A 16,470-nucleotide genomic window follows, 5' to 3' on the forward strand; every position below is an offset into this window, starting at 1 on the left:
GGGCAGATAGGGACTACCAAGACAAACTTTCACTAGTTTTCTGTTTTGCCCTGAGTGGGGTTTTGATGTGACAAGAAAATAATCACTGTTTTAGAATTTATGGAAAATTTGGGGCGCCTGGGTGGCGCAGTCGGTTAAGCGTCCGACTTCAGCCAGGTCACGATCTCGTGGTCCGTGAGTTCGAGCCCCGCGTCAGGCTCTGGGCTGATGGCTCGGAGCCTGGAGCCTGTTTCCGATTCTGTGTCTCCTTCTCTCTCTGCCCCTCCCCCGTTCATGCTCTGTCTCTCTCTGTCCCCAAAATAAATAAACGTTGAAAAAAAAAAAAAAGAATTTATGGAAAATTTAATTTCCTGCCTTATTTCCTTCCCTTTCCTTCCTTCCCTCCCTCCTTTTTTCTTCTTCCTTCCTTCCTTCTTTCCTTCCTTTTTCTTTCTTTCTTTCTTTCTTTCTTTCTTTCTTTCTTTCTTTCTTTCTTTCTTTTTTCCTTCCTTCCTCCCTTCCTCCCTCCCTCCCTTTCTCTTTCTTTCTTTCTTTTCTTTCTTTCTTTCTTCCTCCCTTCCTCCCTTGCTCCCTTTCTCTTTCTTTCTTTCTTTCTTTCTTTCTTTCTTTCTTTCTTTCTTTCTTTTTTCCTTCCTTCCTTCCTTTTTAATTTTTTTTGCTAAAAATAGGAGGTAAAACTCCTATCAGGCCACATTCTTATTTGCCAGGCAGTGGCTGCCTTATGAAATCTCAAACAGAGGAAGGGAGAGCCTTTTGCCAGGGAGACTTATTTCATCGATTTGCTGACACATAGCATTTCTTATGCGGCAGACAGTATTAAGACTCTTAGCAACTTAGGAATTGGGCGCTATTATTGTCTCCATTTTCTTTTCTTTTTTTGCAGAGGAGAGAACTGAAGATCAAAGACGGGCACTTGTCCTGCTTCACTGGGGCAGACTTAGGATTTGAACCTGGTTAGACAAGGTCCCGGGGTCTGTAACCATGCATCACCCTGCTTCTATTGGTGATGAAAGTGTTCCTGTTCCAGGGATGAAGGAAAGAAATTGGACTGGGCAGACTGGTTTTTCATTGCGGGCCCCCAGACCGAGGTGCTGGTAATCATCATCGGAGCTCTTGCTTACGATGCAGACTCCTCGGCTTTGCACCTGCCCTTCGGCTCCAGGAAGGTTGAGGTTTTGAGAAGTCAGCCCAGGTGATGTCTCGGGACCCCTCAACCTCGCTACAAATCCGAGATTCTTTGCCTGGAACATCCTTCCGATGACCTTAAAACGAAGGTGCTATCGGGAGAACCAGAGGCTTATGCTACCACCTACCCTGCATTTTCTAGTCATCCCAGCTCTGCTGTCTAAACCGCAGTCACGGATGGTGACAGTTCTGACCACTCCACCCCCAAATCCATCTGCTGACAGCCACCAGGCGGCTCTGAGTCCTCTGAGCCTCCCACACCCTGCCTGCCTGCCTTCCGTGAAAGCCCGGAGCCCACGGGCTTCTTGAAAGCTTAAACCGTCCCTACTCAAGAGGCAAGGTGGGCATCTTGAATACCGATCGTGAAGGGCGCCCCCCTTCTCTGCTCTGCCGAAGGGTATGCAGCTCATGTAGATGACCCCACCACGGGACATTACTGTCCCGCTCAGATCCGGACACGGGAATGTTTAAACACGGGACTGGTGACAGGCTTGAGCCTCGGCCCCCTTTCCTCCATTTACTTCCAGCGTCTTCTTACTTGCAGACCCAGGAGAGGCTGGAGGTTCTGGCCAGACTCTCACCCTTCTCCTACCTCAGCATACATGTTCTCTTTAGGTGGCTGAAGGTAGCATTTGCTGACGCTTACGACCAGGGGCACCAGGAGAATGAGCTATCCTATCACTTGGGCTAATTTATCCAGCACCCTGACCCGAGCAAATCAACCGGATAATTTCTAGCTCGTCTCCACTCGAGGAAGCCTGGATCGTGCCCAGGAAAACGGACGCAGAGAAGAAAGAGGCTTGCAAGCCCTCGAGGTTGCCATGGGAAATTGGCTTGGCCGTGAGATGAAACCAATGCAGAGGAGACCTCTGGGGAAAGCCAGATGCCATCAGAGCCCGGTGTGAAGTGCCCACCAGCACCTAACAGCGAGGGACGCCAGGACGGTCCACACGGCATTCCCTCTCAGGGCTGCCGTTTGGCTTCCATGAATCTGACTACTTCTCTGTTCGAGAACACCTATGAACTCTGCCTTTCTCCTCAGTGCATCACTTCTGACATGCGGGGGAGGCCCATCCCAATATCAGATTGCCCTGACTGGATACTCTAAATGTTGCATGGAAAAAAAAAAGAAAACAGTGCTTTGAAAATATCTCCTGCCCAGCAGGATATTCCATAAAACACTCTGGCTTCTTTCTAACGTGCTGGCAAAACATTCTGAATGCACCGTGGAAGGGGAAGCACACTGGAGCCTAACTGACCTTCCTGAAATGTGTAATAAAAACGCACAGAGCAGCCCCACTTTAGAACAGGCGTGTTCCTCACTGCTCCCCGAGTGCACGGTTAATTCCTCGAGCAGTAGCTGAATTCATCTAAAATAGATAAGGCAGCTCTAGAGGCACAAAGCTTATCTCGGGGAGCCCCGAATCCAGCCGGAGTTCGGTCAGATAGGTCAGTGTGTCCTAGATCTCCTCTAGCGTAGTGGCTGCAAACTTAACCTTTTCCGGGGGAGGGGGGGCAGCGGGGAAAGCATTCCTGACACCTTTCAAACCCGTGCCTTGGGCGCAAGGAGGTGGGGAGGAATCATTTCCTAACAGAGCTTTCCAAGGGACGTTTGTACCGCAAGTTGAGTAGGATGGTTTCTTTCTTTCTTTCTTTCATCTCTCTTTCCTTCTTCCTCTCTTTCCCACATCCCAAAAGTTTGCACTTATCCATTCTATTACATGCCTGCCTCCATTTCAGCCACAGTTTGGCAAAGATTCGTGATCAATTTAGGAATCCCAATGATTGGACGCCTGTGGTAGATACTGTCAATAGAAAACCAACATGCAAAAGAGAGGAGTTTCCTCTCTTCCTCGCCTTTTATTACCTTGAGCTCCTTGACTGTAGAAGAATCTATGAGCAGACTCGACATCCAGGAGTCTGTGAGCCGACTCGACATCCAGAAAATAATCCATTTTGGGATAATCCATCCTTGAGTTTCCAAAAGCAGAGTTTCAAGACAAAATAGTCACTTGTATACCTATGAAAAAGGAAAAAAAAATCCACAATATTTTGGACTGACAAATAGATTTTTAAAAACATATATGTATATACACACACACACACATACAATTAATAATATATCATGTATTTAAATATATGTATTTAAATAGATATGTAGATGCAATATATTATATTTGTTATATAAGGATATATTTATACCCACACATATATATTAAAGATCTTGGAATAAGAAATGTCCCATTATAATATTCCCTCCTTTGACTGACATTTCAATGCTAAAAGCACCCCTCAACATACCTTTCCTACTGTGTTGAGAAAATGCAACATTTAATCATCATTCATGAAAAGAAATATATTGCATTAAGAAAAAAAACAACAACAACAACACATGATTCAAGCTAAAGAGGAATAACATACCAGTCTTTCCTTGTTGTGTGTTCACTGGAAAATATGCCGTTAGATTCATATGCTCTCCGTTTTCAAAAGGTCCATCTGACGAATGGCATCAGCCGTTCTGAAATGATCCTCAGTTGGTCCCGGGAGCTCTGATTCCCCTAGAACAGTGAGAATCGCCTGGGAATCCGAGCCTCCACTTATAGGTGCCTTGCGTTTATGACACATGCTGACATGTTTGCTGTAAAAATGCCTTGAATTCCTTCCTTCTTGGTGATTCCCTGCAGCACGTTTTACAAGGTGCGACAGGATCATCACCTGCCTGCCCCTGACCTAGGCTGCTTTTGAGAAAGAATTCTGGTTTGTAGAGCAGTAACAATTATTTCAGAATTGCAATGATTCCCCTAATATTATCATGCACTAGCCTGTCAGGAAGCTGATGCACTTCATTAAAAAACATTCAGTCTGTTGGCTTCTTTTTAGCATATGTAGCCTTTCCCTGATACTTGCACAAATGAAGTATCTCTATTTCTGCAGGATGTTTTAGGAAAGAAATTACAAGATAATGTCATTAAAATCAAGCTCGGAGGGCTAATCCAATTCGTTTCTTTTTCTAACAGTGCGTATTTTAATTTAAGAAACCATATCTGGTAAGAGGAAACTTTAAGAAATACCCAAACGTACCCCAACAGCAAATCATACTTACAGAGAAAAAAAAAAAAAAAAAACCACCAAGGACTAACTGCCGGCAGTAAAAGCAAGAACAGTTTCAGCCAGAGTGGCTTTGATCTCACTAAATTCCCGATGAAAGTAAACAATTTTGATTGTTTGATTAGAACAGCGATGAATAATGTATACAGTCCACTGGACCTCCTTTACCAGATAAAATGGCCAGAACATGTTACCTTAGCAACGGAAGGTGACGCCAGCCTCAGCCTCTTTGTATCCTCCACTGTGAAGGAAGAAAATGACCAGTTTCCCATATAAAACTTTGGCACAAAATCATCACCGTCGAAATCGACATGTAACCATCATGTGGTCCATTCCCCATCACCCCTTCCCTCTCGTATACAGAGAAGTGTCATAGTCCTTTAAAAATGGGTTTTGGCTGGATAATTTATGTTGATAGCCCCCAGTCCCAGTTTGATTGGCAATCACGACAGCATTACATGATTAACCAGTTAATATGATAGAAAAGTTGTCCAGAAATTGGGGGCGCTCAGTTCTTACCCTAATGCTGGCTACGGGTTGCAGGGAAAGGCCATTTTAGCTAGCATATGTTAAACGCTCCCCTGTTATAATTAATACATAGATCAGTCACCAGCATCTAGGCTGAAAATAACTCTCTTTCCTTCTGCGACTCAGTCACTGGAAGAAGCCTAAAAAGCTGCCTGAAATCTCCCAGCTTTGAAAAAATGCGTTAGAACAGAGATCTTTGGGGAGGCCCCCTCCCCCACGCGTAAAAGCCAGAAAAGATCGATGAAAGGAAGAGGGAGAGTCTTGAAGTTAGCAGGTACTCACCAGCACTTGTTGGCCCCTTTCAGCAGGACACCGCGGAGCATGAAACGAAACCGTGCGACGCTGCTGAGCTCGAAGCCCAAATGAGCGGCTTCTAATTTTCCCTTCAATCTCAGTTCAAGAGCGCTGAGCGGAGGGAAGTGATGGATTTGCCCCCTTTATATTGTGATGAAAAGCAAGCCCTAAGAAGGGATCTGAGTGCAACTGCTCTTTAGCACACGCTAGACTGCTAATTTAAGACAATTGAAAGGTTTTGTTTTCCTGTCTTTTATGTGTTCTCTCGGCTACCCCCTCAATTTAATTTGCATTTAAAATTATGCTCATGTCTCCTCAGTTCGCCAAGGTGTGGAGTACTTTCTAATCACGACGGCTGCTTGGGTAGGGTTTGGTGCAACGCCACTTGTATTCTGGGCTGCAAAACAAGGTGGGGAATTATAATTGTGAGCTGTTTTCTGGAGTGCGATCCAGAGTGAACATCTGGTTTCACCCCCCACCCCCCCCCCCACCCCCCACCTCTTCCCTGGCCTTTCTTCCTTTCCCTGCCTCTGCTTGCTTGGTCAAATCTCCAGTCCCAATCATGCCAATCTGTCTAAATGCATTCTTCTCTGTCTGAATGTAACAAAATCATCCCAGCAGCAAACGAAGACACTTCGGTTAGATACCTGAGCTTATTTTGATGGGGTATCTTCTCTACCAAACCTCCGGAGGACTTTTGGACACAGAACCTGAAGATGTGTTCGTGAGAGGCATAATGATGACCAAATGCCAGCCCTATATTGGGTTTACCACCCTTTGTTGACCAAGAAGAATTGGTAGCAAGCGTGGCACGATGTGTGGTGTGTTGGACGTTAGAAAAGAGAAGCTACGTTTGAGAAGTCTTGGCCGGAAGACCACCACACTCGCCCCTCCCATAGACGCAGTCCTGCTGCTCTGGAGACAGATCTGAAAAGTCTCCCGTCTGTCTTGTCCCACCCAATCAGAACACATCAGATACAAAGCTGGTGCTGCAGAGTTCAGCCTGATGAAAGAAGAAGCTGAAAGTACCAATCATATATTCTGGTGGGGAAAGTCCACTTTGGAGCAGAATATTCAAAGCTTTGCCCAGACCCAAGGACTTACTTTTCTAAGCTGTACATATCTATTCCCCCTCTGACGGAGACATGCTGAACACTTGACATTTACAAGAGGAGAAAGCTGTCTTCTGGTTTCTTTAGCTTACAGTGAGGTGTGGGCGACAGGTTCTGAACTCTCTATTGTGAATCTACTGAAATTGTAATGACTCATAGGTGAGAGAGAGAGAGAGAGGGAGAGAGAGACAGAGAAAGAGGGAGGGAAAGAGAATGCGCAATCTACTGCTCCTGGCAAACACCAAACATTTCTGTGAGCACAGATGAATGTGTGATTGAAGACGGAGATGTTAAGTTGGAAATTTGAAAAACAGACTTGATTCCCAGCGGTCGGGGGATGGGTTTGGAAGTCAATCATTTCTGGAGAGCTGACCAAGAAAGGTACATTTGAAGGTCTTACAAAGTGCACATGTAATATAAAAGGGCCATGATTTAAGAAAGCTCAGAGGAAGTTTTCAACTTAGAGAAATAAATATATTCGGGAAGGGAATGCTTATTCACATGCAAAATGAAGACTTCATTTTGTTAGATAATTAACAACTGTTGTTGTTTTTTTTAACATAATATGACCAGCTTCTGAAATCGATGTTCAAAATATTCTTTTACTCTCTGAGAGCACTGATGTGGATTACATATAGGAATATCTGTGTGAGGAATTACTTTTAAAGGTGGGAAGCATTGTCATGTGCAAAACCCAATGTCACCATCTGATCAGCTCAGCTCTGTTTTATAACTTTAATCTGCACAAAAGCACCATTTATAATGGCCCATTGTTCTGAGGTATAATAGAACCAGACAGAGAAGAAGGCAAGGTGAGAACAAGGATTCAGGCTAACACTTAATGCAGCACTGAACAATTCAGCCCAAATCATCTTCCAGACATCAGCCCTGAAAGTTAATTCAGACAGGGTTGACGTATCTCAGCGAGCAAGAAATAAACAATTATTTTAAAAGAGGCCAAAGTGAAGTTTTATCTTTTATATCGGTGGTACCAGAATATGGGAGTTTGGACCTGTAAGGCTGAAACAAATAACCCAGGATTGTTACAAACACATGACGTGGCAGAGATGTGTATATTCGATTCAGGTTGGTGACACGGGGATAGGTGTGTGAGTGCTCTATACACAAAGGGAAACAGTATGTGATTAATTCAAAATGGACGCATATTTCAAGATAGAACCCGGAGACCAGTAAAGACATCAGCTTGTGCTAATTGGTTTTGGGGGTATACTTATTTATTCTTTTGGATGGCACAAGACCCAAACATTTTGGGAAAGGAGGTCACATGATTTCTAAGTAGACAGCTTGCTTTTTTGTTCTTTTTGCAGTATCCTGTTGACTTCCATCGGAGTCCCTTTGGTTGTTTGCTAAGAGATAGAGAGGTCATCGACAATTTTATCACTAATTTTACTTGTTCGATTGCCTTACTATATTCCAGAGCTCTCTAGAAACCCATGTTTTATGTTCGTGTGGAACTACACGAGGTCTGCCTTCTCCATGCATGAAATCTTGGGGATGTTTCTCTTTTCCCCACAAACCCAACTCACTTTAATCGTAATATTAGAAGCTCTCTTGCTGTGCGGTAGCGTTTTGGATTCCTTGATGGGGTACCCAGGTGGAAGGTCTACGGTTAAGTGTCAGCTTGCTAAACGAGTATGGAAAGCAATATATTCATTTATTTTTGCGATCAGTGGACCTCAGAATATGGTGCAATAGCAATGGTTTCTCTCTGCTTGCCAATTTACTCTCTTACGTCTCAGCCCATCCCCTAAAAGAAGTGTCTCCTTCCCTGTTCCCTAAAGATTGTTGTTAAATGGTAGGATACGGCAAATGTTTCAGCTGAGGTTTTATCCATATTGAATTCTCCTTTGAAGGGGAACCACTATAAGCCGTCATCCGTTGCTGATGTTGCTTCCACTTGAAGGTAAATGAATTTCCAAACATTTCTTGTGAGAAGGTTTTGATGATGGACAGCTAAAGAAGGCTGTGGGGGTTGGGAGGGTAGGTTGAGAAAAACAAAGTCTCACAGGGAGAAGGAGCCTAATTTTATTCCAGGTAAGCCTGTAGTCATGTTTTGAGGGCTCACTTATGTATAAGATGCTGCATAGGGGCATACCTTGGAGGTACTGAAGGTTCAGTTCCAGACCATTGCAATAAAGTGAATATCACAATAAAGCTAGTAAATGAATTTTTTTTTTTTTTGGTTTTCCAGTGCATATGAAACTCTTTAAACTATAGTTTATTAAGTGCATAGTAGCATTATGTCTAAAAAAGCAATGTACACATCTGATATTAAAGATACTTGGGGTGTATGGGTGGCTCAGTCGGTTGAGCGTCCGACGTCAGCTCGGGTCATGATCTCATAGCTCGTGAGCTCAATCCCCGCATTGGGCTCTGCGTGGACAGCTCAGAGCCTGGAGCCTGCTTGAGATTCTGTGTCTCCCTCTCTCTCTGCCCCTTCCCAGCTCATTCTCTCTCTCTCTCTCTCTCTCTCTGTCAAAAATAAATAAAACATTAAAAAAATATCCAGGCTCTGAGCTGTCAGCACAGAGCCCGAGGCGGGGCTTGAACTCAGGAACCGTGAGATCATGACCTGAGCTGAAGTCAGACACATAACGGACTAAGCCACCCAGGTGCCCCTAAAGATACTTTAATGCTAAAAAATGCTAACCATTATCTGAGCTTTCCAAGACTTGCAATCTTTTTGCTATTGGAGCATCTTGCCTTGACATTGATGGCTGCTGACTGCTCAGGGTGGTGGCTGCTGAAGGAGAGGGGTGGCTGTGGCAAATTCTTAAAATAAGACAAAAATGAAGTTTGCTGGCCGCCCTGATTGATTCTTCCTTTCATGAATGATTTCTCTGTAGCTTGTGATGCCGTTCAATAAGCATTTTATCCACAGGAGGACTTCTTTCAACATTGGAGCCGATCCACGTGGTCAAACCCTGCCGTTGCTTTCTCAGCCACGTTTATGTAAGATTCTAAATCCTTTGTTGTCATTTCAACAATCTTCACCACATCGTCACCAGGAGAAGCTTCCACCTCAGGAAACTACTGCCTTTGCTCATCCTTAAGAAGCATCTCCTCGCTCCTTCAAGTTTGATCATGAGATGACAACGATTCAGCCCCATCTTCAGGCTCTCCCTCTAACTTGAGTTCTCTTGCCTTTTCCACCACATCTGTAGTTCCTTCCTCCACTGAAGTCTGGGACCCCTCCAAGTCAGCCATGGGGGTTGGAATCAACCTCTTCCAAACTCCTGTTCATATTGATGAATCTTCTGAAGATGAAGATCCTTCATTCAGTCTCCCTTGAATCTTCTGAAGGCATCTAGAGGGGTGAATCCTTTCCAAAGGTTTTCAATTTACTTTGCCCAGATACCTCAGAGAAATCCCTACTTAGTGGCGGCCATAGCCTTATGAAATGTATTTCTTAAATAAGACTCGAAAGTCAAAGTGATTTCTTGATCCATGGGCTGCAGAATGGATGTTGTGTCAGCAGCGCGAAAACGACATTAATCTCGTTGTCCTTCTCCACCAGTTCTTGGTTGACCCGGCGCATTGTCAGTGAGCAGCAATTTTTTGAAAGGAATCTTTTTTTCCTGTGCAGTAGGTCTCAACAGCGGGCTTAAAATATTCAGCAAACCGTGTGGTAAACAGATTTGCTGGCATCTTCTTCTAATAGAAGGCTGCTTCGTCTGCATTGAAAACCAGTTGTTTAGGGGCACTTGGGTGGTGCAGTCAGTTAAGTGTCCGACTCTTGATCTCAGCTCAGGTCATGATCTCACAGTTCATGGGTTCGAGCCCTGCATCAGGCTCTGTGCTGACAGTGTGGAGCCTGCTTGGGATTCTGTGTCTCCTTCTCTCTGCCCCTCCCCTGCTCGTGCTTGCTCTCTCTTTCTCTCTCACTCTTTCAAAATAAATAAATAAATAAATAAATAAATGAAAATCAGTTGTTTAGCATAACCATCTTCTTTAACTATCTTAGCTAGACCTTCTGGATAACTTGTGCCAGCTTATAAATTTCCGTTATGGAGATCGTTTCTTTTCTTAATCCTCATGAACCAACCTCTGCTAGTTTCAGACTTTCTTTCTGCCGCTTCCTTACCTCTCTCAGCCTTCACAGACCTCAGGAGAGTTAGGGCTTTGTTCTGGATTAGGCTCTGGCTTAAGGAAGGCTGTGGCTGGTTTGATCTTTGATCCAGACCACTAGAACTTTCTCCATGGCAGCAATAAGGCTGTCCCCCTTTCTTACCATTCATGTGTCCCTGGAGTAACACTTTTCATTTCTTTCAAGAACTTTCTCTTTGCATTCACAACTTGGCTAATTGCTTGGTGCAAGAAGCCTCACTTTTAGCCTCCCCTGGCTTTTGACATGCCTTTCTCAGTAAGGGTAATCATTTCTAGCCTTTGATTTCAAATGAGAGAGGTGTGACTTTTTTTTTTCAGTTGAACACTTCGAGGCCATTGTAAACCTATTAATTGGCCTCATTTCAGTACTGCTGTATCTCAGGGAATAAGGAGACCCAAGGACAAGAAGAGATGGGGGAACAACCAGTTGGTGGAAAAGTCAAAACACACGCATTTATTGGTTTGGCACCTTGTCTTACAGGGTCGCAGTTTGCGATGTGCCATAACAATTACAATAGCAGCATCCAAATCACTGATCACCAATCACCCTAACAAACATCATCATCATCAAGTTTGAAAGATTGTGAAGCTTACTAACATGTAACCCCTCTGGGGTTACTTCTGTCAGCGAGAAGTTTCATAGCGAGAGAGGAGAAGTCAACGCCTGACCTCAAAGCTTCAAAGGGCCGGCTGACTCTCCTGTTAGGATCTGACGCGGTAGGTGACTTTAAGCTGAAGCCACTGCTTACTCCCCATAGCAAGGGTCCTAGGGCCCAGAAGAAGAATGCTGCGTCGACTCCTCCCGTGCTTTGTAAGTGGCACAACAAAGCCTGGATGCCAGCAAATCTATTTACCACACGGTTTGCTGAATATTTTAAGCCCACTGTTGAGACCCACTGCTCAGGAGAAGAAGATTCCTTTCAAAGAATTGCTGCTCATCAAGAACGTGCCAGGTCAACCAAGAACTGGTGGAGAGGGATAACGAGATTAATGTCGTTTTCATGCTGCTGACACAACATGAAGTGAGTGAACAAATACTGTTGGAAAATGGAGCCAATACACTTGCTCAATGTAGGTTGCCAGAAACCTTCAACTTGTAAAAAACACAGTATCTGTGAAGTGCAATAAAGAAAAGGACCCCCACTGCCCCCAAAGGACCATAGGCAGACTTGTAAGTCCTATTGAAGGACATTATGTCAAGTTTGTTTCCCCTGGGCTCATTCTCAGTTAGCAGGAACATTCTTCAAAACAAGCGAATACATCCCATTGTTCTTGACCACATTGGAGAAAGCCACATTAGCAGAGAGGTGACCTTGGCCAATATGGTGGAGGCCGAGGGCAAGATGAAGGAAGACTTTGACTCTACTTGCTTCCCACTTCTGAAAATATTTTGTCCCCTCTTTTAATACTTGTAGAAGGGCTGGTTCACAGAGTAAAAAAGAAGAGTTGAAAAAGACATCATAGGCTTCTGCCAACTGGACTCTAGTAAGTTGATCTTTCTTACAGTACAGAAATCTCTTTGCTTGGCAGAAAGAATACTCATAAATTATATTTCTACCGGGGCGCCTGGGTGGCACAGTCGGTTAAGCGTCCGACTTCAGCCAGGTCACGATCTCGCGGTCCGTGAGTTCGAGCCCCGCGTCGGGCTCTGGGCTGATGGCTCAGAGCCTGGAGCCTGTTTCCGATTCTGTGTCTCCCTCTCTCTCTGCCCCTCCCCGTTCATGCTCTGTCTCTCTCTGTCCCAAAAATAAATAAACGTTGAAAAAAAAATTATATTTCTACCTTAGTGTTTATATAATTGATCTGGAAATAAGGAAATGAAGAAATGTTGGGTAGGGAAATGAGGAATCCTCAAGCAACTCTCTACTTACTATAACTCTGAAATCCCTGACTATGAAGACATGAAAATGACCAATTACTGATGGAGAAATGCATTGACAGTTGTCGCTTTTTTAAACATGAATTTGAGGATGAATTATAATGATATTTGACTTCGTTCCCCCCCTGGCAAGAAAATCACATCACCCTCAATTCTTTACGTGTAGGGTGTGTGTAATTTGTTTTCAACTCTCTTGGCGGGGAGGAAATTAATCACAAGTTCAATTGCATTTTCCTAGTCCTCCTAAAAATCTAGGTAAGCAACCTGAAAATATCCCAAGATGTGTTGAAGAAAAATAATGATCTCTGAAGGTCATAAGTCTTATAGACCCTACAGAGAAGATGTCGCTCCTGAACTTTCAAAGCATATTAGGAAAGTACGATTGGATATAGCAGTGAGAGCCAACAGGGAATGAGTTTGAATTGTATCAAAACAGTATAGGTCATTTTAAGGTCACTTCAAGGTCATTTTTACAATCCCACTCTACTATGAAAACCGAGGATTACTGAGAGATAAATTAGATAGGTAGATGATAAATTAGATAGATAGATAGAAAGATAGATGTACAGGTACAAGCAGAAATTAGAAAGAGACAGAGAGGCAGACAGAGACAGAGATAGAAGAATATGATCAAAATGAATCTAGACACAGTGATAACCTTGAATTACCTTTTTTTTTCTTTTTATCAAATGCCATGGTCAAAAAACAAACAAAACTGAATAAATCAAAAGAACTTTGGTAACTGTTTCATCCCTTTTAGGTTTTTAATATACTGACACGTTCTACCGCAAGGTCTATGTGCTTAAATACTAATACTGAATGTTTTCCTTATGCATATCTGCAAGGGTATTTGCATAACAAATATTAATATTCATGGCACACTTCCTGGTTTGATTTCAGAGATAAATGTCTTTGGGATCTATCACCCGAAGGCATTGAGGAGCATCATATCACAGATATCAGGTTTCCAAATCAGCATTCTCTGCTCCTTGTGGATTGAAGAGAACAGAAGGCACATCCCTACCATTATGCTCATAAAGGGGGGTGATGGTAGGTGGGCACTTGCTTCTGAAATGAAGAGAAACTTATTGGTATTCACTGAGTTTTAGCTTCTCACAAGCATTGAAAAACCTGGAAAAAAACCCAAACATTTCTCATATTTAGCCTCAAACACTCATTGCTATATAATAAACAATGAGGAAATGTTATCCAATCTTTCAGGACACAATACAGTAAAGCAATGAAACATACTGACTTGGGAATCCGGGTTATGCTGCGTATTCACTGAGCAATCTCACCTCTCTAGGCTTCATCTCCCATCTCTGTAGAATAAAAATAAGACTCAAATGAAGTAATCTATGTAGACAACACAGAACTTGACACACAGGAAGCATTTAGGTTAGGCATTACTTTAAAATATTTCTTCAGGGACACATGGGTGATGCAGTCGGTTAAGCATCCGACTTCGGCTCAGGTCATGATCTCACAGTCCATGAGTTCAAGCCCCGCGTCAGGCTCTGTGCTGACAGCTCGGAGCCTGGAGCCTGCTCCAGATTCTGTGTCTCCTTTCTCTGCCTCTCCCCTACTCATGTTCTCTCTCTCTCTCCCTCTCTCTTTCTCTCTCTCTCAAAAATAAATGAACATTAAACAATAAAATACAATACTTTTTCAACAGTTTACAAGTGTAAGGAGCTATGAGAGTAAGACTTCCCATCCCATGCACCCCAGCTACATCTCTCATGTATTCGTTGAAATATTACTTCTAGATGCATCTAGAATGGTACCTGCCCATAGGAAGTGTCGTGGGGTGTCTATTATGATAATGATCTTCCTCCACAGGAGCTGGTGGTCTCAATGAGCTCTTCCATGTGTGTTCCTTTTCTGGAAAGCCATGCAAAGGAGGGGAGCATCAAGAATCCCAACCAGTATATTCTCACCAAAAGGGCCACTGTTATTCTTTCTACCATTCTGTTTTCCTTTTCCTGCAACAGAGAGTTACAAACTATAGCAGAATCTTGGCTACTCTTTTTCCATAAACTCATCCCTTTCCTCAGCCACATTAAACAGTATAATGCATGTAGATGCTTACAGCAGAGTGGGCACTGTATCCATTGGGTAATAAATGGCTCAACAACAGGAGTTTCTATGTTTCCCGGGGTTGGTCCAGACACATTGTCTATTCTAAATGTTCAGGCACTATTCATTTATTCATAATGATTTAATTGGTGGATAATTGTTTATCATGCACTATGTTTCAGGCAATGTAAGAATTGTTGGGAATACGTTAATAAGCTAGACCAATTTCTTTTCTCAAGGAGGCTACAAAGTTAGCCAAACTTAGATTCTCCCAACTTTTTTCATGTTAAGGCATACATTGAAAATGATTCTATTTGTAAATGAGTAGATGTATTCAGGAGAGGTCAGCTTTGTGGGGTTAGCCATCCAGGGTTGAGGGGGCAACATCCTGGCATGCCAGGTGGGAAGATTTATATAAGATGCTCAACTTTTAAGTTCTTTGATTTCTCCATAGCTTTTCAAATTAGATGAAAAATACAGCGTCTAGTGGGTGGGGGGAGATGCAAGGAGTAGATACTAATCAAACTTGGCGTGGTGTTTAACCCTGAAATTGCAGGTTGGTTTTCCAGGTCAGAACTTTGAATTAGCAATGAAAATGCTTAGAGAGCCAACTGATGGACGAGACAAATTCAGAGGGAGGTGCCACCATGTTTTAACCAACAGTTTTAAAAATGATTTCAAGAACTATTGGTTTAAGACCAAGGGTTTAGTTTTTAAATATTCTCCCATGACAATTACATGACAATTGCCTTGGGGGAATTACCCCCATTTATAGGCTCTTTTGTGTATTTCACAAATCCCTTGCAGAAGAAAACTAACAGGACCACATTGTTTGTCACTAGCTTGGAAATACGGCATCCAAGGTAGTTGGAAGAAGTTCGTGTTCTGTAGCTGATAGGGCCTTGGGAATGACATTTTTTGAGGTTAGTGTAACCTCCTTTGGCAGGGTAAACATTTGGGCTGCATCATTTTAAGAGCTCCTGATTTAAAAAGCTCATAGCTGTAAACAGCAAGAATCCACAGTCACATTTTTAACATAGCTCCAGAGGAACTATGATTTAAAATCAAAAGTCTTCTCATTCCTATGGCAACCAACAGAAGTATTCAACTCATGCTACATGCTGTTTACATTAAGCTGTGCATTGTGTCCCTCCCCCCCTCCCCCCCACTACCCCCTTCCTTATGGATTCAACCTGAACTTCACTACATTGTATACCTTGAAAAAGACTCTTTTCCAGACACGGAGTTGGTTTCCAACATGCAAGCATCAAACCCATGAATGTAAAAGGGAAGAGTCCTCCCAGAGGAAACCTTTACAAACCCAGAGGGAAAATGTACCCCAAAATAGAGATACCGTCTGCTTCCCTGATTTGACAGGTTTGAGAGCTCCTTGTTTTAAAGCCAGACATGAATCTGTGAAGAGATTCCCTTGAGTTACAATCCTTTTTGGGAGCAGCTACCATGAAGATAACATATGTGGTGAGACGGGGCCAGAAAAGCACCCACTGGGTTGCAGTGCAGCTCTGGGAACATTTATAACACGTTCTCAGGAAGCTGGAGTGGTTAGTCATGGGTGTGGAGAGAGTCCCCCTCTGTGTCGACTGTCTCATAGGCCCTAGGTGTTAGCTGTCACCATTCCTGTCTGTTCTTCAAGGAGGACCCCAGTGGTTCTGTTTTAAAGAGTAAGACCCTAACGCCTGAGATTCAAAGATCCAAAGGCCAGAGTCAGCCTGAATCCTGGCTGAGTGTGTTTTAAATTTCCAAGGAAAAATAATTCTCTGGACGGAAACGGTCTGGGATGTTTTGCGTAAGACTTACGTAGGTTCTGAGATATTGCCAAAATGTGGATTCGTCATTCACTTTTGTTCCTTTGGGAAGTGTCAGAGGAACATTGTGGATCTGAATGAACCGTGAGACTCCACTGGCTTCTCTCTAGGGGCCAACCACTGTCCCGTCTGTCTCTCAAACTTCCTCAAGTTGGATGTATGTCTACAGAAGTGTGGGGTGAAGACTGTCCTTTGTATTCCTGGAAAGTGTAAGGATTGGGAGCTGAGAGACCCAGATGTTGGTCCCCAGTCCGTTACTCTGTGATGTTAGGCAGGCACGGTGCTCATCATCTCCGGGCTTTTCTTTCCCCCACCTGTAAGATGGAGATATTAA

At 43.4% G+C, this 16,470-nt stretch overlaps 1 protein-coding gene across 5 annotated transcripts in view; it reads right to left on the bottom strand.

Moving 5' to 3' along the window:
• Positions 1–5,938, bottom strand: part of PHACTR1 (phosphatase and actin regulator 1) — a 561,485-nt gene extending 555,547 nt beyond the window's left edge. For 2 of the 5 annotated variants that reach the window (XM_043590817.1, XM_043590811.1), the window contains exons 1-5: positions 5,763–5,937; positions 5,104–5,512; positions 4,488–4,534; positions 3,607–3,743; positions 3,053–3,205 (exon numbers count right to left, since the gene is read on the bottom strand). In XM_043590817.1, the coding sequence (XP_043446752.1) occupies positions 3,053–3,155 (103 nt within the window). In that variant the 5' untranslated portion in view covers positions 3,156–3,205; positions 3,607–3,743; positions 4,488–4,534; positions 5,104–5,512; positions 5,763–5,937. Of the gene's footprint in view, positions 1–3,052; positions 3,206–3,606; positions 3,744–4,487; positions 4,535–5,103; positions 5,513–5,762 lie in introns of all 5 variants that reach the window. The other 3 variants (XM_043590814.1, XM_043590815.1, XM_043590813.1) reach the window with 3 other exon arrangements.
• Between the last annotated feature and the right edge of the window lie 10,532 nt (positions 5,939–16,470).

This window comes from Prionailurus bengalensis, chromosome B2 (assembly GCF_016509475.1).
Source record: "Prionailurus bengalensis isolate Pbe53 chromosome B2, Fcat_Pben_1.1_paternal_pri, whole genome shotgun sequence".
NCBI classification, from domain to species: Eukaryota; Metazoa; Chordata; class Mammalia; order Carnivora; family Felidae; genus Prionailurus; species Prionailurus bengalensis.